Source organism: Lycorma delicatula, chromosome 4, assembly GCF_047948215.1.
Source record: "Lycorma delicatula isolate Av1 chromosome 4, ASM4794821v1, whole genome shotgun sequence".
In the NCBI taxonomy this organism is placed as follows: domain Eukaryota; kingdom Metazoa; phylum Arthropoda; class Insecta; order Hemiptera; family Fulgoridae; genus Lycorma; species Lycorma delicatula.
Window position 1 is genome coordinate 96,315,759 of NC_134458.1, and position 26,395 is coordinate 96,342,153.

The window sequence follows — 26,395 nt, forward strand, 5'->3', positions numbered from 1 at the left end:
CTACTGCAACGTGCTAGAAAGGAGGAAACGTCCTAGTACTCTCTCAAAAGGCCTAATTCTTCATGATAATTCTGCCTCCATACCGCTCAAAAGACATAGAAAGATATTCCAAAGTTAGGTCAGTAGGTATTGCCACATCTACCTTACATACCAGATCTTGCACCATCAGATTTTTTTTTGTTTGTCCTCTCAGAGTTTTTATGTGGCACCAAGTTCGGAAACAGTGTGCAGATCAAGAATATGGTTAAAGAATAACTCAGATATCTAAGTGAACAATTCTTTACAACTGGAATAAGAAAGCTCACAGAAACATGGAACAAGTGCCTAAATGTAGCCAGGGATTACAGCGAAAAGTAGCATTAGTTTCATTGTCATTGAATAAATAGTACGTTTTCTAGTCACTTATCTCCTTAATTAATGTATTGTATTATTAACTATTCTCCTAATTTCTTGATTGTTTGAAAAACAATTTGAAATTTTAAAAAATTTTAAATAAAAACTGCAGGTTTCTAATCTTGTAATAGAAATCGAAAACAATAATATAAATGTTACATGTTTTTGTTCATTTATTTTTAACTACTCCAGAAAATTGAAAATAGTAACAATGTTCAACAATACTGGTTAATTATAAACAAATATAATTACTAAACACATTACAATATAAAAACAGAATGCTGTTCTACATAATTATCTTTTAAAGACTAATTTTTATAAATATAATCTTTTATAAATATATTCTGTTGTCAGGATGTAATTGTTTTAGTACTCATTAACAATATAAATTTTATTTAGTTAAATTTATACAACTAAAAAGATAATATAAGTTGATTTTAAATCAAATTATTTATAATTTAATATATTTCTTATAGTCAGATTCATATTTAATTACTTATTTCCAACTAAATATTTCTTTGTTAATAATATTAATAAATGTTTTAAAATACTTGCTACAGTGTACTACTGTCTTATTTTTACCCACTCCTTTGTAACATACACCTTTATAAAAATTTAATTGGTTATACTAGCAAAGTACTACCAATCTACTAGGTGTCAGTGTTAAACATTGTATTATGTATTACAATACAGGTTAACCTGTATTAACCGATTTTATACCTGCTATAACATCCAGATGTATTTAGCATAAATTACAGCTAACAACTAATTTTTTTTATTATAATTATAAATTATAGATATACTTAGTTATTTTTAAATAAAAATCATCTAACTGAATTTAATATTTTTCACAAGAGAAGCTAAAAGATTCAAATCACCTTCCTCCCAGTAACCTTCACTTGCTCTCTCTTCTGACAATATTCTTTACAAAATGAAAAACGTATTCTTTAATGAAAGAATCAATTCCCATATTTTACTATACCTTATGATTTGGTTAAACAGAATTTTTTTCAGTTTTCAGACTTCAAAAATCATTATTCAAAGAAGTTTTACGACAGAAAATTTTTTATAAACTTTAATAAAAAGAAAAAACTTTTCTCCATTTTGACTTTTCCAATTCCTGAACACTGAACAGGTTAATAAACCAAGGATGACAAAAAGAAATAATGTAATTTGTTTTTTGTATTTTTTTTTCAGAAGTAATTACAGATTCTAACAGCATTTCATTTTTAATAAAAAATTTTTTTTAAAAAGATACAATAGTTAGTTACACAAGCAACATATTTAGTGGCGCATCTGAAAAATTCTAATAGTACTCAGAAACCAAACTTATACAGAGCAGATCAACAATTTCATAACTGCTAACTATACTGTTATATAAATACACCATCATGGTTATTGACATTTGCTCACAAGTATTTAAAATAAAAAAATGAAATTTTCACTACAATTATTTATTATAATGCAAACATAGTGTTTTCTACAAGAACACAATGCATTTTTGCAAACTAATGGTAGAGTTGTACAGTGTAAAAAAATACTAATGATTTATATGAAATCAGAAGGAATAAATAATTAATGTACTGTGAAATTCATTGTCAAATTCAAATATGACATCTGAGTTTCACCTTAAGATTAAGCATACCAACAACTGGTAAAAAATATCTAATATTAAATACTTTTTAGTATTTAATAATTAGTTATTCTTTAATAATATAATAAAAAAAAGATCACCTTTTAATGTATTATCACTGGAACTATATGACGCACTATCTTCATTAATAAGAACTATGTTTTGATCTACAGTTGTCATTGATAATTTTTCTGATGACTGATTGTAAAAGGGTTCAAAAGAATGTTCTTCTCTACAACTAATTTCAGTGTACACTTTATGATCAATGTACTGTTTACAATCAAGTTTTGACAAAAGAGGGCTCCACCGATGATATTCCTTTAAAATAAAAAATAAATGAAAAACTAAAACACATTTCAGCAAGAATATATAAACGGATTATATTTTAACACTTACAATTCCATTTCCATGCTATGTTCAAATTTATCAGTGTAACCCAGGTTGCCACCATGCGTAGAGTATTTGTTTTTATTTATAGCCTTTATTAGACAGATACATACTATCAAGCTAGGAGGTGTTAGGAGTATAAATTGTACACCCATTTACCATTTTCTGTATTCGGTTGGAAATTCTGATATTTTATCAGAACAAAGAATTATTTCATTTTCCAACGCACAACCTGGTCCAATTACAAATAATCCATCAATAGTAAAATTCCAATATTTTTATCTCAAATTTCATCAATGAACTTATAACTTTTTTTTTTTATTATTTATATATTAAACTGAATTACTAAATATTAGTATTCTTTATTGGTGTAGAGTATAATGTTTATAATATTACAAATAAAGCAGTTTATTGATGAAATTGGATTTTTTAACAAGCAGTTTTGAATTTAAAATCTTTTTAAAAAATGAAACAACATTTAAAAAAACAATTATCTACATGAAAATATTTTCAATTTTTATTGAATAATTTCCTTTTATATAGTACAAAAAATTCAGGTATATATAAATAAGTAACTTTATTATTGATTTGAAAATTATAAAAAAATCACTGGGTTGGCAACTCACAAACATGTTAAATAGTCTGAGATATAAAATTATACACATTAAATATTTTTTAAAGATTTATGGTGTTTTATCAAGATTATTCTTTAATTTTAGCATAAACAGTGATGTTTTCATCTTTATATTTTTAAAAAGTTTCATTGCATGTATTTTATCATTGTTTACTTTAAAAGGCAATACAGAAAGAAAGATTTGTAAATATGACTTTTGCAGGTGAATTCCCGCCAATGATATAAATCAGTCGATTCACAGTTATATCAGCTCAGTTCGAGCCAAGTTTTGTGATGAAACATATTGAGCATTTTTAAATGTTTACCTGAGCATTATTAAATGTTTATTTGAGAATTTAAAGTGAGTGAAAGAGTAAAAAGCTACATGCCAAATGTGACATAGGAAATGACTTCTGTTTTTAAAAGATCACCTACAAGAGATTTATAGATAAATAAGGAACATGAATGATGATGAAGTTATAAATGAATAAAGTGTGTGAAAATGATACATCATGTTCAGTAAATGTCTTAGTTGTGAAAAAAAACCAAATCTTCACAACTTAGACAGATTTACAGTTTACAGATTTCACAATTTACAGAAAAAATTACACAATAGAAATTACTAGAAACAAAATGTATTATAATTGAGATGGTTTTGTTTGCTATATTTTAACAAAAAAACATCTAAAACTCGCTGATCCCCACCAAATTCAATGGAAATACTGTAGACAATAGAATTGTGGCCATAGCATAGGAGTGCATCCATCCTGCCCACATATTTGAGTGCATGTTAAAAAAAAACCTTTTTTTTGTAGAAAATTTGCTTTACATTTGTATAGAATGTATAATTTTACTACAGCAAAACCTGGACTGACTGTTAACTGTCATTCAGTACAAAAGCCAGAAAAGCAAGAACAAAAATTTTTAACTCTGGTGTTTAGAAAAATATCAGAATCTGGTGACTAGATAAAGTTCAAAAGTAAACAATATTTAATCAAATTAAAGATTTATTAAGGTCATGAGAATTCTTACAGGTAGAATGTAGAGTCATACATTAGAGTAGTTGAGGATAACTGATTCACAAACACAAAGAAGTGAAAAGATAAAAACTATAAGAGGAAATAAAGATTAGAACATACAAACAAACAAATTAAAATACACAATGTAACAAATGTATTAAAGTTAAAAGAACAGTTCAGAAATGAAAGGAATGGAAAACTGTACCACCAAAACAGTCAGATGATGATGACAAAATATATATAAAAATAAATATTATCTCAAGCAACAGCTTAAAAATAAGCTAATTCTACAGTCAGGTTCCAAGAACCTGAATTTTTTTAACTCCAGTAACAAAAAATTAACCAAAGCAAAATTCCAAAATTAGCAGAAAATTTATACAAAGTGAAATACATACTGACTGAAACGCATACGTTGATGTAGGTATAACTGAATGTAAAGCATATCTCTTGGTACAACTGCTCATGTCTTTGCTTTTTGTTATCAATAATGTTGTTCCATTAACAGAATCAAACAAATAGTTTGTATTACAATAACCATTTACATCCACCTATAGAAAATATAAACAAATAATATAATAATAATCTTAGCAGGTACCACAACTAAAATTAATGAATTACAATTTTAAAAAAAAAACTATAACTTCACTGAACAGTTACTAGACCTTGATAGAGATGGAAGAAATATTGTGCCCTTAGTATTAGTGTCGTTTGGTGGAGATGACTCTTTCAGTGGTTCTATCTAAAAATTTTGTTTCCTATTCAGTGACTGCACAAAACACTCAACCTGGAGCTCAAATGTTTATCAGATAAAATCTAGTTTTCTAATCCTAATACACAAATACTATAGGGAACAAAATGTAGCAGTGGCTCTTACAGATTCAGCATTTTTTCCTGTTTCTTAGTCCTGGAATGGAATGGAATGCAAAGTTGACAGGAGTTTATTTCTCCCTACTTATCGCAGAACCTGGAGAGAGTCCCTTGCTGCTGGATGATTCTAATCGAGCTTGTTTTTTTAAAAGGGTTATTTTAAATGGCGGATCTAATTTTTTAAGTTTTGTTTATTATTATTTAGTGAATTTATGACGGATTTAGTTGCATTCCAATCCGTTGTTGAACCAGCGTTATCGAACCCATTTTATGGGCCGACCGCGGAAGGCTAGGCTTATGAAGCCTGTCCTCCCGACGTAATTCCCCTTCAGACCGTCTACTGAAGTCCTTTCGGTGCTAACGCTTCATAGGCTAGCAGGAATACATCACAACGGGGCACTGACTATGAGGAGGGAGCAATGCGACCCCTACTCCGGAAGAGTCGCAATTGCTGAGTTATTTTCTTAGTCCATGTTAATGATTTTCAAATTTTCCAAATCGCCCCTAACCTGGTAGTTGAAAAATGAGACAAAATATTAACTAAGCACTTGCTTTTAAACAATAAAACACCTGAGTATAACCAAATAAGTAGGTTAAGTATTGGTTAAAGGTGTTGGAACATTTACACATCAATACATGCATGCTTAATCCTTGTACCTATTTCTCAACAACTGGAGATAAAGAAATACTTTTTTGTTCATAAGGATCTTTTATACAGGTTTGAAATATAAATTTTTTTTTTTTTTGTCTGAAAAACTCATTTTATTTTAGTGGTATTTGAAATCAAAATGAATCTTTTGTTGATTTAGTTACAATTATTTGTTAAAATAACCAACATATTTAAGTTAAAGATACTACATTTTAATTTTAAATAGCTCTACTGTAAATAAAGCTGTCTCCTTCTTAACAGTCCTCTTGTCATCAAATATCTTCAATCAGGAGGAGGGCATTAGTATCCATTTTAGAAATCACTAGTGTACATAGGTCAGTGATCTCTAATTATACATTACAATATGGTACGTTCTACAGTATGGTATGTTCAAATGAAAATCATTTGCTTTCACATAATCAGAAAGTGTTCATTTTTTTACAAACAGAGGCATCCCAATCTTCACTTGAACAATGCAATGCAAACCACTAGTAATTGAAAATATAATAATTCTATGTTATATTTATGAAAAGAAAATTCTATTTAAAATATGAGACATATATGTCCATCTTAATATGAGACATATATGAAAAACAATCAATACATCCAACATACAACTAACAAAAAGTCATACTTGCTTATCAGACATTCGTTGTATTTTACAGCACAAAATAAAATAATTATAAAAATTATAATCATTCTATATTAATGTTAAATCATTCTCAGCAGCAGGATGATAGTAAGGTCAAATTAAAAATAACATTAAGCTACTTACAAATTAAATAATTTATTAGTTGATATAAAAGATCTCTTGGCAAGAATGAAAAATTTGCCAGTTAAAATAGTTTCTTGTAAAATATTTATTAACAATAATTAGTAACTAGCAAATCTTACAAGAACTCTAGGTTCATCCTTTTTGCATTATTCCACAGAAATATACAATAGATGATTCAAGTCTCTACCACAAAACATATCTGTAGGAAATAATTTAAAAAATTATTCTAAACATCCACCTACCAAAAGTTCAATATTCAATTAAATATGATAAGGATAGTAAATTAGAGGATAATAGAGAAGCTGAAAAGAAGAGCTGAAAAGAAGACAAATACAGCAATAAATTTAAAGGAACAGGTTGGTTGGTAAAAACTTAAGCACAAGTAATCCATTAACTGTTCTCAGGAAAACACTTTATGATTAGGTTTAAGACTTTGTTCTCTTCTAAGAAAGCCTCTACATTACCATTTGCATTCCCCCTATAAATCTAAGAATAGTTTTAAAATCAATTTGATTGATTTCAAACAATTATAGTACAAAAGATTTATTTTCTAGACATTTACACTAATGAATAAAAACAGACAACCGATCACAATGTACAAAACACAATGCATATTAGATATTGTTCAAAACTGACTATAGTTTCTTTAAACAAAATAAAGCTTAAGAGAAAAAACTAGCTCAAAGGTAAATATTTTTTTTAGATTTTTACTTTTAAAAAAGTGTAATGTAATTGATTTTTAAAAACAAATTTAACTTTTAAACCATAGTAAATTATGGATATCAAAATTCAAACTTTTAGATATTGTTTAAAATTGTCAGTTTTTTAAATAGCTATCATGAATGTCTAATTTGAACTGTAGGGAAAAAAACAAATTACTGTAGCCAAGGTGTGCAAAAATAAATTGTAAAAGGAGCAGATTTAACAGAAAGTTTGTTTTTATTCGACTGTTTTTTTTAGCATTTAAATAAAATTATATTTTATAGACAACCAGTCTATTCAAAACTTCCAATCTGTATACATTATTTATTGTTAATGACAAACTGTATAAAATTTAAACTAAGCAGATGTTCAAATTTAATGGCCACATACAACGCATCTTTCATAAATATTTGAAGCATAAGTTTTGTGTCATTATTACTATCATTATTACTTTTCTGGGGTTTTTCTTGACATGACTGCCTTATTATTAGCTCAGCATTGAGATTTCATAATCCACCTTTTAATTTTTAATTTCTATATAAACTTTTTTAATATACCATTATTCAAAACTCAACAACAAAATTGTACTATTTCTATTGTAAGAACTCAATTTAAAAAGAGACACAGTTTATATGATTTATTTGTTAATATTTTTTTTCTTTTAACCAATTTGCACCTAACAGTCTGCCATTACTAAGTGAAGTACTTAATAATAAGTCACCAGTTTAGACAGCTTTGTACTGATAATAATAAATATGTGTCAAAAAAGCATTAATATTGTTTATGATTTTTTATCGTGCAAAAAAAATAGTTTGTTGTTTTAATACTTTGCAACATTAAAGCAACATCTGCAACAATTTTTAACATTACCTATACACTAACAGAGAAAAAATAAAGAGAATAATGGCAAAAATTAAACAAAGAAACCACAGTTAAAAAATTGATAACCCTCATAGAATACAAAATGTAAATTAACTTACTTCTAGATCTTTATGATCCATATCAAGACGTTTCATACTATTTTGTAAAGCCGAAAGTATACCCTTCTTGAAATTTAGAACCCAGCTACTTTCGTTACTATGTGGGCAAACTTCTTTTACTATCCCAGAATCAAAGTAAAATCTGTAATCAAGAATTTTAGTCTATAATAATACACAAATGAACATACTAAAACATTTCAAAACAGCAAAATTTATCAGAAAATTAAACTTTTTAAACAAACAAGAATATTATAATAACGCTCAATAAGAGCACTTCATCTACAACTTGACTTTTTTTCTATTTAATAAATTTTTGTTAGATATAGTCACAGAGGCAGTTAGTTGGCTTCATATCATGTTGTTACAATCTCTAATGATAATTTTTCTTCTCTATGTGATTACTAATGATGTGTTCATACTGTTTTCTTTGCGGTAATTACATTGCTTATCATAGTTTTTAAGCACTCATTTCTTACTCAAGAGTACTTCATCTAGACTTTACCATCAAGATATCCACCTCCAATTTATTAGACACTTGAACATTACCAGTTATTCTATACAGAATAAAACATACTTTAGACAACACTAAAGGCCTGTAAACCAAATTCTGTTGATAACATGTTTGAGCACATTCTGGACTTATCCAAAAGTAATGAAATCTTCTTTATTTTCTTTCAATTCCTTTACAAAACTCACCAAATAAACTAGATTATTTATATGATAAACATATGACAAACATTAGAGAGACAGTACATTATACAAGGAAACATAAACAAAAGAGACACAGACTTACAGAAAAAACTTTTAATCAAAAATTGAAGTACTTCCAAGACTCCATGACTTTGGCAAAGTACATCAGTAATTCTGAACTATATTTGACCAAGGACTTACTTATACTTTATCAAGGAGACCTTTCAATTTTTATATAAAATATAATTACAATTTTGTATAGAGTGTGTTAGGTGGTTATCAGCAAGTATCCAAGCATCACTCTCAGTTTAACAGGCTGAGTGCTATGAGAGACATATTTATCTCTTGGGGAACAAATCCAAGACTGATTATTCAAAAAAAAAAATTTTGGGTCATTTTTGCCTGAATGTTTTTTTTTTTAAATATTTGAATTTATTTTAAAGTAACAATTAATCAGAAATATGTAAAGTATTATTATTGTGGTTTTTGTACTATTTATAACCAAAAAAAGTTGAGAGATAAATTTAACCAAAATACAGTGTAGCACTCAACCTGTTAAAGATATATATATATATATATATATATATATATAGGCTAGAAGTTATAAAACAAAACATAATACACAAAGATGCATCTACAATATAATATTGTGTTGGATATTGTATTACTTTATTTTTAATTTTTGTGCATTTTACATCAAATTTACTAAATGTAACATAACTTATTGTATTTTATATAATAAATATTAATGATAGATAATTGTACATAATAATTTATAATTAATAAAGTAATGATAATTAATTAATTTCATAATTATTTAATTTATTGTTAGATAATTAATTAATCTTAATTTTATTGATTAAGCTTATGACATGACAATTACATTTGTCTGTACCACTATCTATAAAACTGTGTTGTGGGACAAATGCATTAAATATTTAAATTGAAGAAATATATGTAAATTAATAACATAAGTAGACTTTATACCTCAGTGGAAACTCCATAACTGCATTAGAAAATAAAGATGAATCTTCACTAGTACCATCATTTTCACTGCTGAAATTATCATCATTATCAGCAAAAGTGGCTTGCTTAACCTAAAAAAAATTATGAACACATAAATAAAAGTATATACAACACATAATAATATTGTCAAAATAAACACCAGATCATTGGAATAAAATCAATAAATTCATAGAACAGTGATAACATGTAATAATACTGAGTTCCATATAGTTTCTTTGGCTTACGAATAAGTCTGCTACAAATAAAGGTTTTTCAGTTACCATCAATTTTAACCTAACAAAATATTTTCAGTTATTATTGATGAGATTGGCTAACCACAGCCATTATAACAGTATTTTAGATCCTGGATAAAAAGGTAAACTTTATCTTCTGCAACCTGGTGATTCCACAACACCTGGAATATTTCAGAGTAACACCCTGGAAACTGAAAGATGTAAGTAAAGTAAGGTAAAATGACAACAGCTTAAACCAAATTTAATAAACCACTTTTCATAAATAAGTAAATTTAAATTACACCAGGTCCAGCCTTGCTATAAGCATTGGCATTCACTGGTGACTAATGACCATGGCAGTTGATCTTATTCAAAATTTTTCTTTTTTTTTTTACAAATAATTTGACAACAATTTTGATGAGAGTTTAATTAACAACAATTGGATGATAAATAGAAGTAGACTGTCAAATGAGTGTCTTTCACTAGAGATCGTTATATCTGCTCTCCAATAATAGCAAAGAACAAGATAAATGCTGAATGTCTTCAGAGTACCATATAAAATGATTATTTCCTTTGTCATGGAATGTTTTGTTATGCCTTTAGCTTTTAGAACAAAGGAATCATCTATGAGAAAGCTAAGTAAAGATAAATAATAAGTTGATCCTCTACATCACTTTCTATCAGGAAAAATTTTAATATTGATTTCATCTGACTGAAAAAGATACAGGATTTTTTATTTAATTTATGACAAGCCGTACAAACAATAATCAAAAAAGAAAGTGAATGTTATTAATTTCTTTTCTTTATCTAAAAAACATTGTGGATTAAAAATTTGCATCAAATATGTTTACATCAACAAATTTCTTATAAAACTGACAATTAACATCTTTGGCAGTGGATTTTTTATTTTTTTTTTTTGTAAGATTTAAATTTTATATTCCAAATTTACAGCTATTATGATAATATATGTCATATTAACTTGAACTGCAACAATGAAAAAGTATCATAGTACATCATAAAACAGTATATCTAATTCTTAATCTCTTTCAACCACATCACTTTTAGCTACTTCTATGAACTGTTACAAAAACTCTCTTTCTTCCTGATGAAGCCACCCATCAGTAAACAAAGTAAGGTAGATGACCACTGCTAATCAACTTTGTACCACCTTTGTTAACAGTGTTGAATCCCAAATATTAAGTCACGGATGTATTCTACTACATAATTATAATGACCATTAAATATATTCCTTCATTAAATCAAATTTTTCTGGCATTTCTTCAATAAAATGTTCAACTGGTGCAGAATGCTTCAATACTAATTCAGTGCTAGTCTACTGCTATTTTATATTCTGGATGTGCAAGATGGAAAACTCCTATATTATAATGAATTTACTGTTCTATTATATTTACTATGGTATAAGTAAAATCTAAAGGCGGTTCCTCCCTCCAAGCTGCCTCTATTTGCCTCTCTACCTCGCTCCTATAACCTGGCATGTGTAACGGGTGATACTGGTTGCAACAAAAGTGATACGTATGTGCTATTAAAAAATAGTTTTTGTAAATATCTATGCCATACCAACGAAAATCATTAAATTATAGCCTATAATAAATAAGCAACTCATTTCATATACTTTGTATTATGTCATTGTTACTGTTTATTTATAGCAAAACCTTAGTTTAACATACTTGTAAAAAGAAAACATATACTTTCAATAAATAAATAAATAAATAAATTGCATCATAAATAAATAAATAAATTGCATAAATAAATAAATAAATACATCTTGAACAAAATATTAGACATAAATAATTTTATTTATAATAACAAATTACCAGAACATATTTTATTACTAATAGTGATGTCATAATTAGATGTGATGCAAATCATTGCAAATTAATTGATGTGACTTTTCGGATACACTACTTTGGCTGCTGGTGTGATGAGAAGTCACTGAGTGATGTAAACATCAGTGGAGGGGATGCCATAGCTTACTACAGACCCGTCTTCAGATATTACATAGATTATACTAAATTACAATAACAAAGAAATTACAGTAAGTAAAAACTTGCGTCATATTACCCCATCTGAACTTAATTTGTTTATTACAATTAATTTATGATAAATAAATCTGGATATGTTAAAGTATTTTGAAGTGGAGATTTTTTTACATTTATTCAACATACAGCCCAATATAAAAATAAATTCATTAATAGTTATGCACAGCTTTAGAAATAAACAGGAAGATTTTAATACATCCCTGCATTCCAAAACACTATATATACTTCACGGGTTAAATTTAATAACAATTCACAACACAGCACTGATTTTTTAAACTATAGAAACTTCCATTATAACAGACTTTGAATGTACAGTATTGTACCATATTTGAGAAATTCATAGGGCCTATAATGTTTTACACTTATAATTCATAAATCATGATACCAGTAATATTCCTTCACATGTAGAAGAGAAATGTAGTTCAAACTCTGCATCAATCATCAAACCAGATGAAGCTGCTGCATCAGCTCCATCAAAAGATGTATTTACATTGACAGTATACTTGTAAGTATAGATCATGTTTGGCATAAACCCAAACTTCTTATCCACTGCAACAAAATATTAATAATAATAATTAAGATTCATAATAAGAAGAGAATTAAAAATTACAGTAATTTTTGTAGTAATTAATAATAATTATTTGTTTAATTATACAGCAACAATAGGCTGACACTCAATAACAGTTACTGATGAATGATAATGAATTTTATAGTGTGTGTAACATGCCAAGCTTGACCAGGTTTTGAACTCTGAACCTCCCAAGGAATATCCTTAACTCAAATCCTTAACATTCGATAATAGACAAAATATTGCATAACAAAGTAAAACGAAAAATTACTGATAATTTAATTTGATGAATATTATTATCATTCATTAATTATAATATTCAATTTTTTTATTGTCAGAGATTATACTTTGGCTGTACCTTAGCTCCAAGCAATTCCAACAGAAAACCCACTGATTCCAAAAACAGAATTTTCTGAGAATAGTGAACCCCTTCTTAAACTTAAAAAAGAAATAAATAAACAATACTTCAAATAAATCTTACAGGCTTTAACTTGACGTTCTTAAAGGTTTTCTCTAAAATGCATCAAACAAACAAAAATGACTTCCTACCAGAAGATACTTTACAATTTATTACGTACTGCTCAGAAATTCAGAAAACTTATACTTGAGACTGTTATGAAGTGTCAAGTAGTAGCTCCAAGTTTTTCTCAAAATCATATCCTTAGAAGTGACTGAAAAACCATCATCACAAATTCAGCAGAAGAGTCTCCAGATAAAACTAAGATGAGATACATATTAATAAAATAAAATTTATAATAAAATATCTTAGTCTCTTACCATTGCATGTTGGTTTCCCACACTTGGTTGGGTCTTTTAAATAACCTATAACAAAATAATTTTATCATTAATTGCAATAAAATATCTTAAACAAAATTATAAAAAATTATACGTAGTATAATTATCATAACTCTATAATCAAATTATTTTGTAACTCGAAGAATAGAAACAACTAAATTTAAACTGTAACTTCTGAAAATCAAAACGTTAAGATTTTCTGGAGGCCAACCTAAGAAGATGGAAGACAGATAAAGGCAAACACAAATATAATAAATAAAAAGTTAAAATGATATCTGTAATTTTTTTTATTCTCATTCATAAAGATCCAACTTCAGGTACACAGTAGAATTTGTTCAGCCTTAAAATTTCATTACAAAATCTATCAAGTTTAATTTAAAATTATAAAGGTTCAAAACAATCTTTTTAAATACAAAAATAATAATAGATATACTATTGTATTACATTTAAATATATTTACTTCTTGCAGCCCAAAAAAATGTTTTACCTAGGATCATGACAAAGGTATCATACAGCTTAACGATGGCTCAACTAGGTGCAGAACAGCAAAGCCACTCAACAAAGAAAGTTTATGCCTAAGTTCTTTACAGAGTAACTGGTGTAATTTTCTTAAAAAGAGGCCTAAAATTATTCTAGATTAAGATGTGAAACTAGTAGATGCATGGTGACTAATGCCTCCTAGGCTATTAACATTCTCTTAATACTTTTTTTACTACTGTACATTCTGATTAGTATCAAGTTGGTCTAGTTTATAATCTTATAGAAGTAAATGGTTGCTAACTTTAATATCAGTAACATTTCTGAGGAAGATTCCCATCTTTGTGCCATTAGGTGACTCATAGGAGAGGTGACAGGAAAAATGCTAGTAAACCAGTTAGCAAACATTGCTTCTCCAACAGTAACTTAAATAGGGCAAACAGGATGCAGGCTTTTCACAACAATATAAAGAATACATAAAAGCATATTACTTCATCACTTATCTACTTTTGCAAACCAACTTACTGAATTAAATCACATATGCTTAAAAATCAATGACAAAATGTAAATTTTACACATAAACAACAAGAGTGAAAATTAGACACTTGAGCACCTCAAAATATACAAAAATTCACAATTCAGATCACAAACAAACATTTCTCAATACCTAATCTAAACACCTTTGCCACGATACTACAAAAATCAGCACTTCCAGCAACAGTATCTGAAAAACCTTGATTTCGAACAAAAGTTAGCTTTAACCTTAAAGTAAGATGTACTGCAGTCTATTCATACATCGATCTAAACATTTTAAACACTGGACATCGTGGAGACCAAAATTAACACTTATAAATACATGAAATGTAATACTTGTTATTCGGCATAAAAAACATGAAAACATTTTAAGATTTAAAGATTTTTAAATACTTCCTTTAAAATTATATGAAAATATTATTCATTAATCATTACAAACTGTGAAAACATTTTTGAATTATTAAATATAAAACAACTAGCTTCCAAGACATCGGAATGTTTATACCTTAGTACCTTTCAGAGATAATTAGCAGCACCTTCTTTAATGGAGTTACACGTATCGATGTCATTACTGGTACCAATCTTAAAAGCATTAGAAACTTATAATACATGATCAAATAATATATTTTACCATTTTTATCAAATTTTATATTACTGAAATGTGTTGAAATCTGGGTTTTTATGTGTTACATACAAAATTTGATTATGATAATGCCTTAATATGTGTGTCTGTTGTTTCTATGAGGTGATTCACAAAATTTGATTCTTTTATTGTTTATAGTGCCTTAATATGTTCCTTTTATCTGTGGATGAATGTGCATAGTCTGTCAAATGTAGTATTTAGTGAAAAATCATTGTGGTTTAATTTGTATACTCCTAGGCTGCTGTGTTTTCAGTGTGTATTTTGTTAGTACTCTATGATCTTGTGTAATTTGTTTGTTCTGAAAGTAAATCCAGTAACCCTGTTACTGGAGATGCTGGAATTTCATTTGACTGTCAGTTGACATGTTGTCATGGTTATGAATTTTTTTGAACATTTGCATAAACATCAATTTTACTAACAAAACTAACTTTTTATTTTAATATCAGTAAATAAAGAATTTAAAAGGATGAAAATGAATTGAGGTAATATTACTCTCTATACACTGGATAAAGTTTAAGATCAAACAAATACAGTATAATGTTCATGAAATAACTAAGTTTCTATAAACATATATTATACACAGAATAAACTGGAGTTTTCACAAGTTAAGGCAGACAATTCAAAAACTAAAAAAAAAAAAAAAAAAAAAAATGTGTTTGATATCTTAAGTTTTACATGAACACATTGTTCATTAGTTATATAGTTCATTAGTCACGTAGCCTTAGTTATATAGTTCTACCAATACATTCTTAAGAACGAATAATTAATTATTAATCTAAAACCGTATACAATTAATTACCGACAGAATACCCAAAGCGTATCAATAACTAATTTTAAAACAAGAAATTGCACACCAAAGTACAGTACCAACGAATATCATTCTTAAAAACAATTATAACCGAGGTATAATCGCCATAAAAAATTTAAACTGTTTTCAGTGCGTTTTAAAAACATCCAGAATTGCCAAGAACAGTAATCACCAAATAGAACTGATCTCGAAAAGAACGTTAAAGAAGTATCTTCTTAATTTTTGTTATTTATAATATCAGCCTTTTTAAAGGTTACGTTATCAATCACCATTCACGTTAACTTGACAAAATAACAGCTACCGCATTCTCTAAAAAGCAATTATTAGTTGGGATTAAAACCAGTGACAACTGAATTCAAAACAATCCATTTTAGCCAAAATATGATTATGAAACAAATGTACACCATAGTTTTATAACATAAAATATATAGAAGTAAATAATCTAATTTAAAACATACCAGTGAACATTATGTCAAGCTGATCCTTATCTTCTTAAAATATCAAACAGTTCCTCCTTCCCGAAAAAACTATACTGTACTAACATTAAGATTTCCCATATTCATCCCTAAGAAATAAAACCGAAGTTGAAAAGTTTCTTTCTGAGTCACTAGATTTTGCATGGTTTTCAGAAGATAGTTGTTTTATGAGACAATCTTTTTAATGAATTTGAGAGTTACCGTATATTCGCGGAAGAAATAAAATTTGAATGCTGCGCAATTCAAAACCCGTCTAAAGTTGATGGTAATTTATAGATCTTGTTGAATTGAAAACTTTTTATATAAACTTTCGGAAACTTAGAAATGGATAAAACCATTACATTATATACATTGCATTATGCTTTTCAGGTAGATGTATCGTTGCTAAATGCATGAGTATAATTACCATTAATAATAATGATAGTATTCTGTTCCCCAAAAGCAGAATTCCTGGGCATTTTATTAAATAACAGGTTCTCTTGGACTGATAAAATTTGTTTAGTTTGCAACAAAATCAAACCATACTGTTTTGCTTTGAAACACCTTCATAAAATGCTAAGCTTCCACATAACACCTCCACCAAACCAGACAATAGAACTGTTTTCATATTACTCAGCACAATACTTCACCTTACAAGAATGAGCCTTATTATGCTTGCATTGTTATTTTTAATAAATTGCCAAACCATTTTAACAAGATCTTACTGAAATTTAACAAGAAATTACCGAACCAAGATCTTTTAATAAGATCTTCATCAATTTATTTAAAATACAATTAAATGATTTTTTACAGAAAGGGAATGTTACTCTCAATGAATTTTTAAATAATCTTTTTAAAGGCCTTTAAAAAGATTATTTATTAATTTCGTTAATAAAAGGCAGCTGCTTTTGTATGGATTTGAATACTAGACAATGGATACCAGTGTACTTTGGTGGTTGGAGATCAATTAACTGCACATCTCAGGAATGGCTAGCCTGAGTCTTTTACATGTCATACACATCATCCTCATCTCATTGGGCCAAGGGGAGGTTGTACATTGTTCACTAATTGAATCAATTGCATTTTACAGATTAGAAGATAGATAAAATATTTTTAAATAATTAATATGGGGTTTCTTTTACCTCTGGGACCACTATTAGGTATTACTTCAGAGGATGAGATGAATGACAATTTTTGTGGCATGTGAAAATGCTATGCCTGACTGGGATTCGAACCCGAGACCTCCAGATGAAAGGCCAAGATGCTAGCAGTCGCGCCATGAAGCCCAGCATCTATTTTTACTTGTTTTTCTTTAACTCGCAATGTTTTTTTTCACGTTTTTGTCCTCAAATCTTGCATCCTTAATTTAACGTACTTCCTGACATTGCCTATTGATGAAATTTTTCAGTTACTAAGATCGGGTGACAATTCCACCATTATTTTTTCAAACATCCCTCCGTATGGGGTTAAATTAAAGGTGTGTGTAAAAAATTGCAAAATCTGCAAAACAGCTTGCAGGGTTTTGGGGTCGCAGATGACAAATCCAATAGCCATTTGAAATTTAAAAAAAAATTATAAAAACTTGATACAGGAGTTTTTTTAGTTTCAAATTTGAGTTTTTGTAGTTTCGAATTTCATTACTTTGTACAGTAAATGTTTAATTGAAAATTTGTTTGATATTTTATAAATATATTAGAAATTTCAATATATGATGTTACCTTTTGAAATCTAATTAACCTACTAATTAAACTCATGCAGTGTATGATAATAATTTGATTAAAGTATGACTAAAAAGTATAAAGCATGTTTTTAAAAATTGTTGTAATATTCTTATCTCATTATATGAGGGTAAGTCAATTATTATCCGCAATTTAGTTATATTTTTGTTTATGTTGGTAGTACTGTCGTGTTGCGTAGATGACGCATGCGTGGTTTAATTATTGTTATGTCCATCATGAAAGTAACAAGATGTCGCACACCCAGCGTTGCGCAGTGGCTCGTCCCAAAATCCTTTTCCCGCCATGATGTTTAAATTCGTTTATGCGGTTGGCGCACAAACAGAAGCAAGACATCAATGTGATTAAAGGCAGAATTATCAAGGAGGGAGGGGACAATTCATCTATGCAAACATTTAATTTGTATAAATCATATATTTTTTTAGATTAATTAATTTTAGAACTTAAAATTTAATAATAATTGAAGATGAAGTCAATAAGTTCAGAGAAAATTTCATTCCACTGATCGATTAGCCAGTAATATATTCTTTTCATTTTTCCCATACAGGCATTTGAATTCGAAATTTAATCATATTTATTTCATCAAAATTTAAATTCAGATAAAAAACACACTTTTGAACTTACCATGTTCAATTTTTATATTATCACGTGATTTTCCGCATTTTTGTAGCCACACACTTTGTAATGCTTTCTCCGGGAACGGAAAATATTTCACGTTCTTTTTCGCTGGCGAATCAGTTCTGCTCAAACAATTGGGGAAATAACACGACGGCATATTTACATTTGTATCAGAATAAATTTGTATAAAAAAGAAAAACACTGTTTAAAAGCGAGTAGTTATAAAATCGAGAAAATTCAGAGACAAACTATCCGTGTAAAAGCTAAAACAGAATTGTGTCTTCAGAGAGAAAATTCTTTTCTGCTTTGTCCAGGTAAAAAAATGAGTCAGAGTTGTAAAACAAAACGGATTAAGATATCAAACCTGAATGCAGAACAATTGTTCTCTTTATTGCAAGCGGTTTAAAATGGTTTACCTAGAAAATCCCTTGCATTTCATTTGACTCATTAGAAAAATATGTTTATTGAATATAAAATTATTTTTCACTAAACAACAACTTTTTATTTTATTTTTATTTCAGTATTATAAAGTAATATTCATTTTGGTATCCGTAAAAAAATAAGTAATATCTCATTTTCCCGTGTAGATTAGATTATTAAAAGCAATTTCTTTCAAAAATTGTTTTGTGATAATATTTTTAGTTAAACTAAAAAATCATCAATTCCGAAGATTGACCAAAATAAATAATATCAGAGCTTTAATTATAAAATTTTGAAGTTGCACTTCATAAGATGTGTCCCCTGTTTGTTTGTTTAGGTTTTCATTCATTAATTTGAATTTTATCTTAATTAACAATCAATTTCAATACTCTTAAGAATCAATAGACTTCTATAAAATATTTATTTTCACTAAGGATTATTAAAAAAAATTTTTTATTATATTTGATAAATATTCGATTGTTAGCTCGTTTAATCATTATTATGTTTTTAAAATTTTTGTACAACTAAAAACTTTTGTCCCGAAATCCCTTACTTATATGTTCAAATAACCCGGTAGAAAATGAGATTTTGGGACGAGCGTATACGCATGCGCGCCGAATACTGTGCGCAATGCTACACCTTGTTACTTTCATCATGGTTATGTCTGTGCAGGTTTGATGCTGCTAGGTTAGTTCCATTATCGCTGCCCTGCCGTTAACCATGGCTGCTCCGCTTTATATTTGCACCAAAGAAGAGAGCAACGTTCAGCGATCCGTTTTTTGTGGTCGGAAGGTGTATCAGGGGCCGAAATTCATCGAAGACTTTCGGTACAGACGGGAACAGTGTGTTGCCGCAACGGAGTATCTACGAATGGATTGAAAAATTAAAAAACGGTCACACAAGTGTTACGCACGACGTAAGAGCCGGACGACCGTTTACTGCCACAAATGAGGAAAAGATTGAGCGTGCACGTGACATGGTTTTCTTAGACAGACGAGTAATTATTGATGAAGTGGAACATCGTCTGCAAATTAGTCACGGTTCTGCCTAAGAAATCATCCACAACAGACTTGGGTTTCATAAAGTCTGTGCAAGATGGGTCCCAAAACAACTTGCACAGTTGCATAAACAAACGCGCTTGGACATCTGCCAAAAACATTTGGATCGCTATGGTAACGAGCAGGACATCTTAGACAGAATCATCACTGGTGATAAAACATGGATCAATCATTACGAGCCGGAGAGTAAACGGCGGAGTATGGAATGGAAACATCCGAATTCGCCCTACAAAAAAAAGTTCAAGACCCAACCGCCCGCAGGAAAACTGATGCTTACGATATTTTGGGACTCACAAGGCCCAATACTGGAACATTATGAGGAAAGGGGCACGACAATAAACAGTGCGCGTTACAGTGAGATGCTTACTGCCAAGATGAAGCCTGCAATTCGAAGCAAACACCGAGGACTGCTGTCGAAAGGTGTTGTGTTGTTGCACGACACAATGCCCGTTCACATACTGCTGCCCACACTGCTGAAACACCCCAGAAACTCAACTTTGAAGTACTGGCTTATCCTCTGTATAGTCCTGATCTTGCCCCTTCTGAATACTACTTGTTTGGTCCACAAAGAGTCATTACGGGGCCGTCGATTTACCTCGGATGAAACAGTGAAAAAAGCGGTGCATTCCTGGCTCGCAGCTCAACTGAAAACCTTCTTTTATGAGGGCATCAGGAAGCTTGTGCAATAATGGACCAAGTGTGTTGAAATGCAAGGGGACTATGTTGAAAAATGATATACATGTAAGTTTCCTATTTGTATTGCAATAAAATGTATAATTACATTGCGGATAATAATTGACTTACCCTCATATATCTTATAAATAAGTGCACACATTCCTAATGTGATCTATATAATGTATTATTATGAACTGATTGCTACAAAAATGTTATTCATTTATTTTATTAATAAATCTCCAATTTTGAAATGATAAAGAAATTTCAATTTGTAAAAAAATAGATTGCATAACATTTGATTCGATATATCAGTAAATGTATCTAATTTTTTTAATAACTTCTTTTAGTAAAGTTCTGAGTCGGTTCAAAATTGCGTTTTGTACATAATCTATCTCTTGCTATTTGTAGTAACAGTAATTCTTATGACTACATTAATAGTTGTACCTCAGCATTTACAGTCCTAATGAACATAGTTTTCATTTTACAAGGATTTTTCAGTACAAAAGTTGTTTTTACATGTTGTCTATAGCAAACAGCGTAGTTACTGTTGTTTGCAGTAAAATATACAATTTTACTATGTTTTATTTAAAAGATTTTCTTATTGTATTTAGCTGTAATTCTGTGAAGTGAGCATTTAAATAGTGCAACTTAAATTCAGTTATATGTTACTGTGTGGTAGCATGTCTGTCATACTAATTTGTAAATAATACAATTATCGACTCATGGAATCATTAATTTAAAATTATACAAATGATACCCAAAATGTTTTTTTTCTTAGAATTTTAGTCAATTTTTGTAATTTAATTTCTAGAGAAATCCAAATAATAAGGAGCATATTGATCCAGGGAGACTGTTGCTCCAACATTAGTCGGAATCATTTATATAATTGTAAAAACACAATGTAATCTAAATTATATTTCTTTTTTTTTAACTTTATTAGTCTCTGTTTAATGTTACAGATGTTGGCAAAAAACATTTTAACAAATATACTGAAAGTAGTCCACATAGAGACTACCCAACTGCTTCAAGGAATTCTTATTTAAGCAACAAGTTACATTATGTTAACAGAGAATCAACATTTTCTAGCACACAAATAACAACATTAACAATTTAGATGTTTACATAATGTATTAAAGAAAACTAAATCTGATTTCATGAATAAATCAAGTGATGAGTGATTGATTCAATTAATGTGCATTTAAAAACCATGAAATACGTAACATCACTTTACTAAATGACTTCAAATCTAATACTTTTAGCCTTATAAAAATGTGGCTTATTGATAAAGTACACATATACCCAGCAATAATTCTGGCAGAAAAGATGCATTTTATTAGCAGTGGTAACATATTATTGATGATGACTACAAAAATGTAGCGAAAGACATTTTGATGTTAGTAAAATGTTTCTGTAAGTTTAAATTTTATAGTTTTTCATTAAAATTAATTTTTTACCACTGGCTGCCATGGAAATCAGAATCATCATAAAACTTTATTCATTACACAATGTATAAATTTATTACATGAAAAATTTTAACAACATATACACAAATGCATCTACATTCTATCCTTCTGTCGACCAGTACATGAACTGAATATACTGATTATGTATTACATACTTCTCATGCATTACAAGAAAATAGTAGTAAATTACTCGTATATAGTGTTATAACTTACTTCCATGAACAAATCTATTGCAGATAAATATATGTAGTAAGTTCAAGATAAAGATCCAGGTATAAAAACTGCTGTTAAAAATAGAGCTGGGCATCCTGTTAGCATACCTTAAACAAAAAAAAAGATTTATGCTTGTTAAATAATTGCAATGTTTATCAACATGTTAATATCTATAAAAACACATAAACAATTATGTGTCATTATCATTCAAAACATCCAATGCTTATAAAAATATTTCCTCGAGAGTCAAGTGTTATTTTAAAAACTATTTCTACAAAATTTAGTTAAAAAAATTAGTATTTTAATGTCTATTAAAATTTTTTTCTAGAATTCATCCTCAATGAGAAAGTCATAAAATATGTTACATCCTGATGTAACTTTCACTTCAGCTAGTGAAATGAAACGGCTTATAAAGTGAAACTAACAATTTCTGAATTCAGGTAATCATCCTGAGGACACTTATACTTTGCAACACGTGAGTTAAGGGCTGACACCAACAGTAGTAGAAGGCAAAAGACTCCACCTTCTGGAGTTCAGGATGATATCACAGAAATTGGGTAGACCTGAAATGAGCTCGTAGCTCATTTTGGGTTTGAAATTTCAGCTTCCTACCTGTCCTTTAACTAATAAAAAGTACCACTGCCCCACAAGTATAAATCTTAATCAGAAATAAAGTGGATGTTTTGTTACTATCAGTATTTGTTACTACTAGTAACAAATGATAAGTTATTTTCATGACAATGGAAGCTGACAGCCATCATTGGTACCAGAAAATCTGGCCAAATTTCACATATGGATCACTTAATATCCATTGACACCCTTATTTAAACTTCTGCATAAGCCAGACAGGGGAACCCCCTAAGTAACCAGATAGGGGAAAAATTCTTTGTGCAATACATTTAAGATAATTTGATAAACTTACTGAATGGAAAAGTAGAAAATCACCAAGAATAATACATAATCAATTTTAGACATATAAAAGCCACAACATTAGTATAATTAACAAAAATGGAAAGCTAAAAGTAACAAAAGTTATGTAATAGATGGAAGCATTTTCCCAAAAAACTTCATGAAGATCCAGCATAGAAAGATCCATAATAAAAAATTATACCAAATAATTCATCAGAGACCATTGATAATAGAAGTCATAGCTTTCTTTTCTTTCTTTTTCCTGTTTAGCCTCCGGTAACTACCGTTTAGATAATTCTTCAGAGGATGAATGAGGATTTTATGTATGAGTGTAAATGAAGTGTTAGTCTTGTACATTCTCAGTTCGACCATTCCTGAGATGTGTGGTTAATTGAAACCCAACCACCAAAGAACACCGGTATCCACGATCTAGTATTCAAATCCACGTAAAAATATCTGGCTTTACTAGGACTTGAACGCTGTAACTCTCGACTTCCAAATCAGCTGATTTGGGAAGACGCGTTAACCACTAGACCAACCCGGTGGGTTTATTATTTAACGCCTACTATTTGGATTTCTTACTCTCACTGACTGCTTAGGTTCCAACCCGGTGGGTAGAAGTCATAGCTTAAAGACTCTGGAAAGAACTAAAGAAAACAAAACAGTACCAGGATGGATAAAATGAAAGATAAAATGTTTCAAGAGTTTTTAAATTTTTATAATTCCGTTAATAAATTAGAAACTGTGAAATGAATTAAAATCAGTCACAAGCAGCTATATGTGTTTCGCTTGCCTTGTTACGGCACATCAAACTTTACTTTTGGTGTTTGCAAAATTATGTTAGTGAAAATAATAGTACATTGTGTGTCTTACACATAATCTATATATATAAAACTCATGCCATGACTGATTAATAATCAACACCTAGCAAAAACTACTGAACTAAATTGATGAAAATTTGAATACAGCTTCTTTTGGGGGAAGTGCACAATAAAAAAGGATTTTTTGAAATTCTGAGTTTAAAGGATTAAATTGGAGTAACAATAAAATTTACAATTTTTTTAATTTCTCAGTAACAAATGAAGATATCAACTTGATTTTTGGTGTGTGTAATCTTCATGTAAATATCTAAAAACCAATTTGTAGATTTTTCAAGATTCGATCTTGAAAGGGGTGAAGAAAGGTAAAAATATTTGAACAATAATTGCAAATTTTCTCCATTTGCAACTATACTAAATGAGATATTCCCTATACTTAGGGCTCATAAATAAACTTCAGATAAATATCTAAAACCAATTTCGGGCTTTTTTGAATTTCTATTTTTTAAGGGATTTGATGGTGTATGATGTGGCGACTCGATCAAGACAGCCACTGCCACTGTTGTATATGCAACACGACTGGCTGCACCTGCCTCCAGTTACTTGACTAAAAAACATAAAATACTAATCAGGGGCAGAGCCCCTCGGCTAGACAAGAAGGGCTCACTTGACTGTTTAAACATCCGCTGACCACGATAGGAAATGCAAGCAACGATATAGCATAGGCTAAATAAATAAAGTTAGCATATGCTAACAAACCATACACCTACTATTCACTGAACATATCTATGCATTTTCCTTTTTTCAACTCGTGCATATTTAGTACTATTTGTGTTCTTTTCTTTTTAAGATACTTTTTATTTTTTAATAATTACTCATTTTTTATAATTCAAAAAATAAAATAAGTTTGACATTGAAGAATGAATTTTTGTATTCATGTAAAAATTCTGATAATGTATTTCACAAGCGAAGCTGCAACAGGAAATGCTAGTATTCAATAAAACCTTAATGCATTGTATTAGGACTTATAAAAATTTTACAATAATTATATCAAAACCAAAACTGAAAAATACTTTTGCACAGACTTCAAAAAAGCAAAAACTATGTTTTGAAGGAACACTTACCCTTGATTTCAATTTTTTTTATTCATTTGTGCATACGGTACTTACGTATTAATGCCACCGCAGCTACAGCTTATAATCTAACCAAACTTATGTTTGGTTTGGTTTATGTTTGGTAATGTTTTGATTATTTAAGTAATAACTTAAATAATCTTTAAGTTAACTTAACTTATCTTTAAGTTTACTTAAAGATACTTAAAGTAATAATCAAAACATTACTGTTGATTAGTCAAGGGTAGCGAGCGTAGGTTAAGTTTGGTTAGATTATATTTTCATGTTTATATCTTTAAATATGTTTCACTATGATGTAATTTTTTTCCATTTTCATTGTGTTCGTCTTTTACTTGTATCACTATGTAAATTTTTATTCTATGTAGATTGCTCTTTATTGGCGCATTAGTGCAACTTCTGCTGCGGTGGCGTTAATACGTAAGTACCATACATACTGGATTTGAACTCTGTTCTTTTTTATAAAAATGCATTCTGTTAGTATCACAAAGTAAATCCTATAAATAGTTTGTATTAGTTTTATCGGTTTTATACAGTTATTTATAGAAATTAAATAAATATTTCAAAGTATACTTTTTCTTTTGACCTGTACACTATTTAATTTTTATAAAAGCAGATATCCCCCTAAATTGACCTTGATAGAAGCAGCTTCAGTGTGTCATATATTATGTCAGTCAGTTGAAATTAGTCATGATGATTGCTAATTTATTGTATTTACATTATATTTTTGCTGATGAGTTTGAACCTTAATAAAGCTTCAGTTATTATGGTAATTAGGTTCATAATTATTAAAAGTAAATGATTGGCAATGTTTCATTTTTACCTTTACAGATTAATTTCATTACCAATATTTTTCTTCAGAAAACTGAAGGAAGACTAAGAAAACTTTTTTATACTTTTTAACCCAATTGGGAATTTACACTTTGTGAAGGGAAATTTTTTTTATTTTCAATAACCACTCCTAACTGAAAAAATTAGCACTTAGAAAATCGTATGTCCAATACAGAAACAATATGGATGGAGACAATATGGAAAATATTGTTATTTATTATACAATTAATAAGGGTAT

General features: G+C 28.9%; 1 protein-coding gene across 3 annotated transcripts in view; it reads right to left on the reverse strand.

Moving 5' to 3' along the window:
* The window catches only part of Apoltp (Apolipoprotein lipid transfer particle), a 262,249-nt gene that overhangs the window by 221,929 nt on the left and 13,925 nt on the right, over positions 1-26,395 (reverse strand). For all 3 annotated transcript variants that reach the window (XM_075363702.1, XM_075363703.1, XM_075363701.1), the window contains exons 2-8: positions 22,470-22,576; positions 13,352-13,396; positions 12,392-12,555; positions 9,696-9,805; positions 8,019-8,160; positions 4,441-4,593; positions 2,128-2,344 (exon numbers count right to left, since the gene is read on the reverse strand). In XM_075363702.1, the coding sequence (XP_075219817.1) occupies positions 2,128-2,344; positions 4,441-4,593; positions 8,019-8,160; positions 9,696-9,805; positions 12,392-12,555; positions 13,352-13,396; positions 22,470-22,563 (925 nt within the window). In that variant the 5' untranslated portion in view covers positions 22,564-22,576. The remainder of the gene's footprint in view (positions 1-2,127; positions 2,345-4,440; positions 4,594-8,018; positions 8,161-9,695; positions 9,806-12,391; positions 12,556-13,351; positions 13,397-22,469; positions 22,577-26,395) is intronic.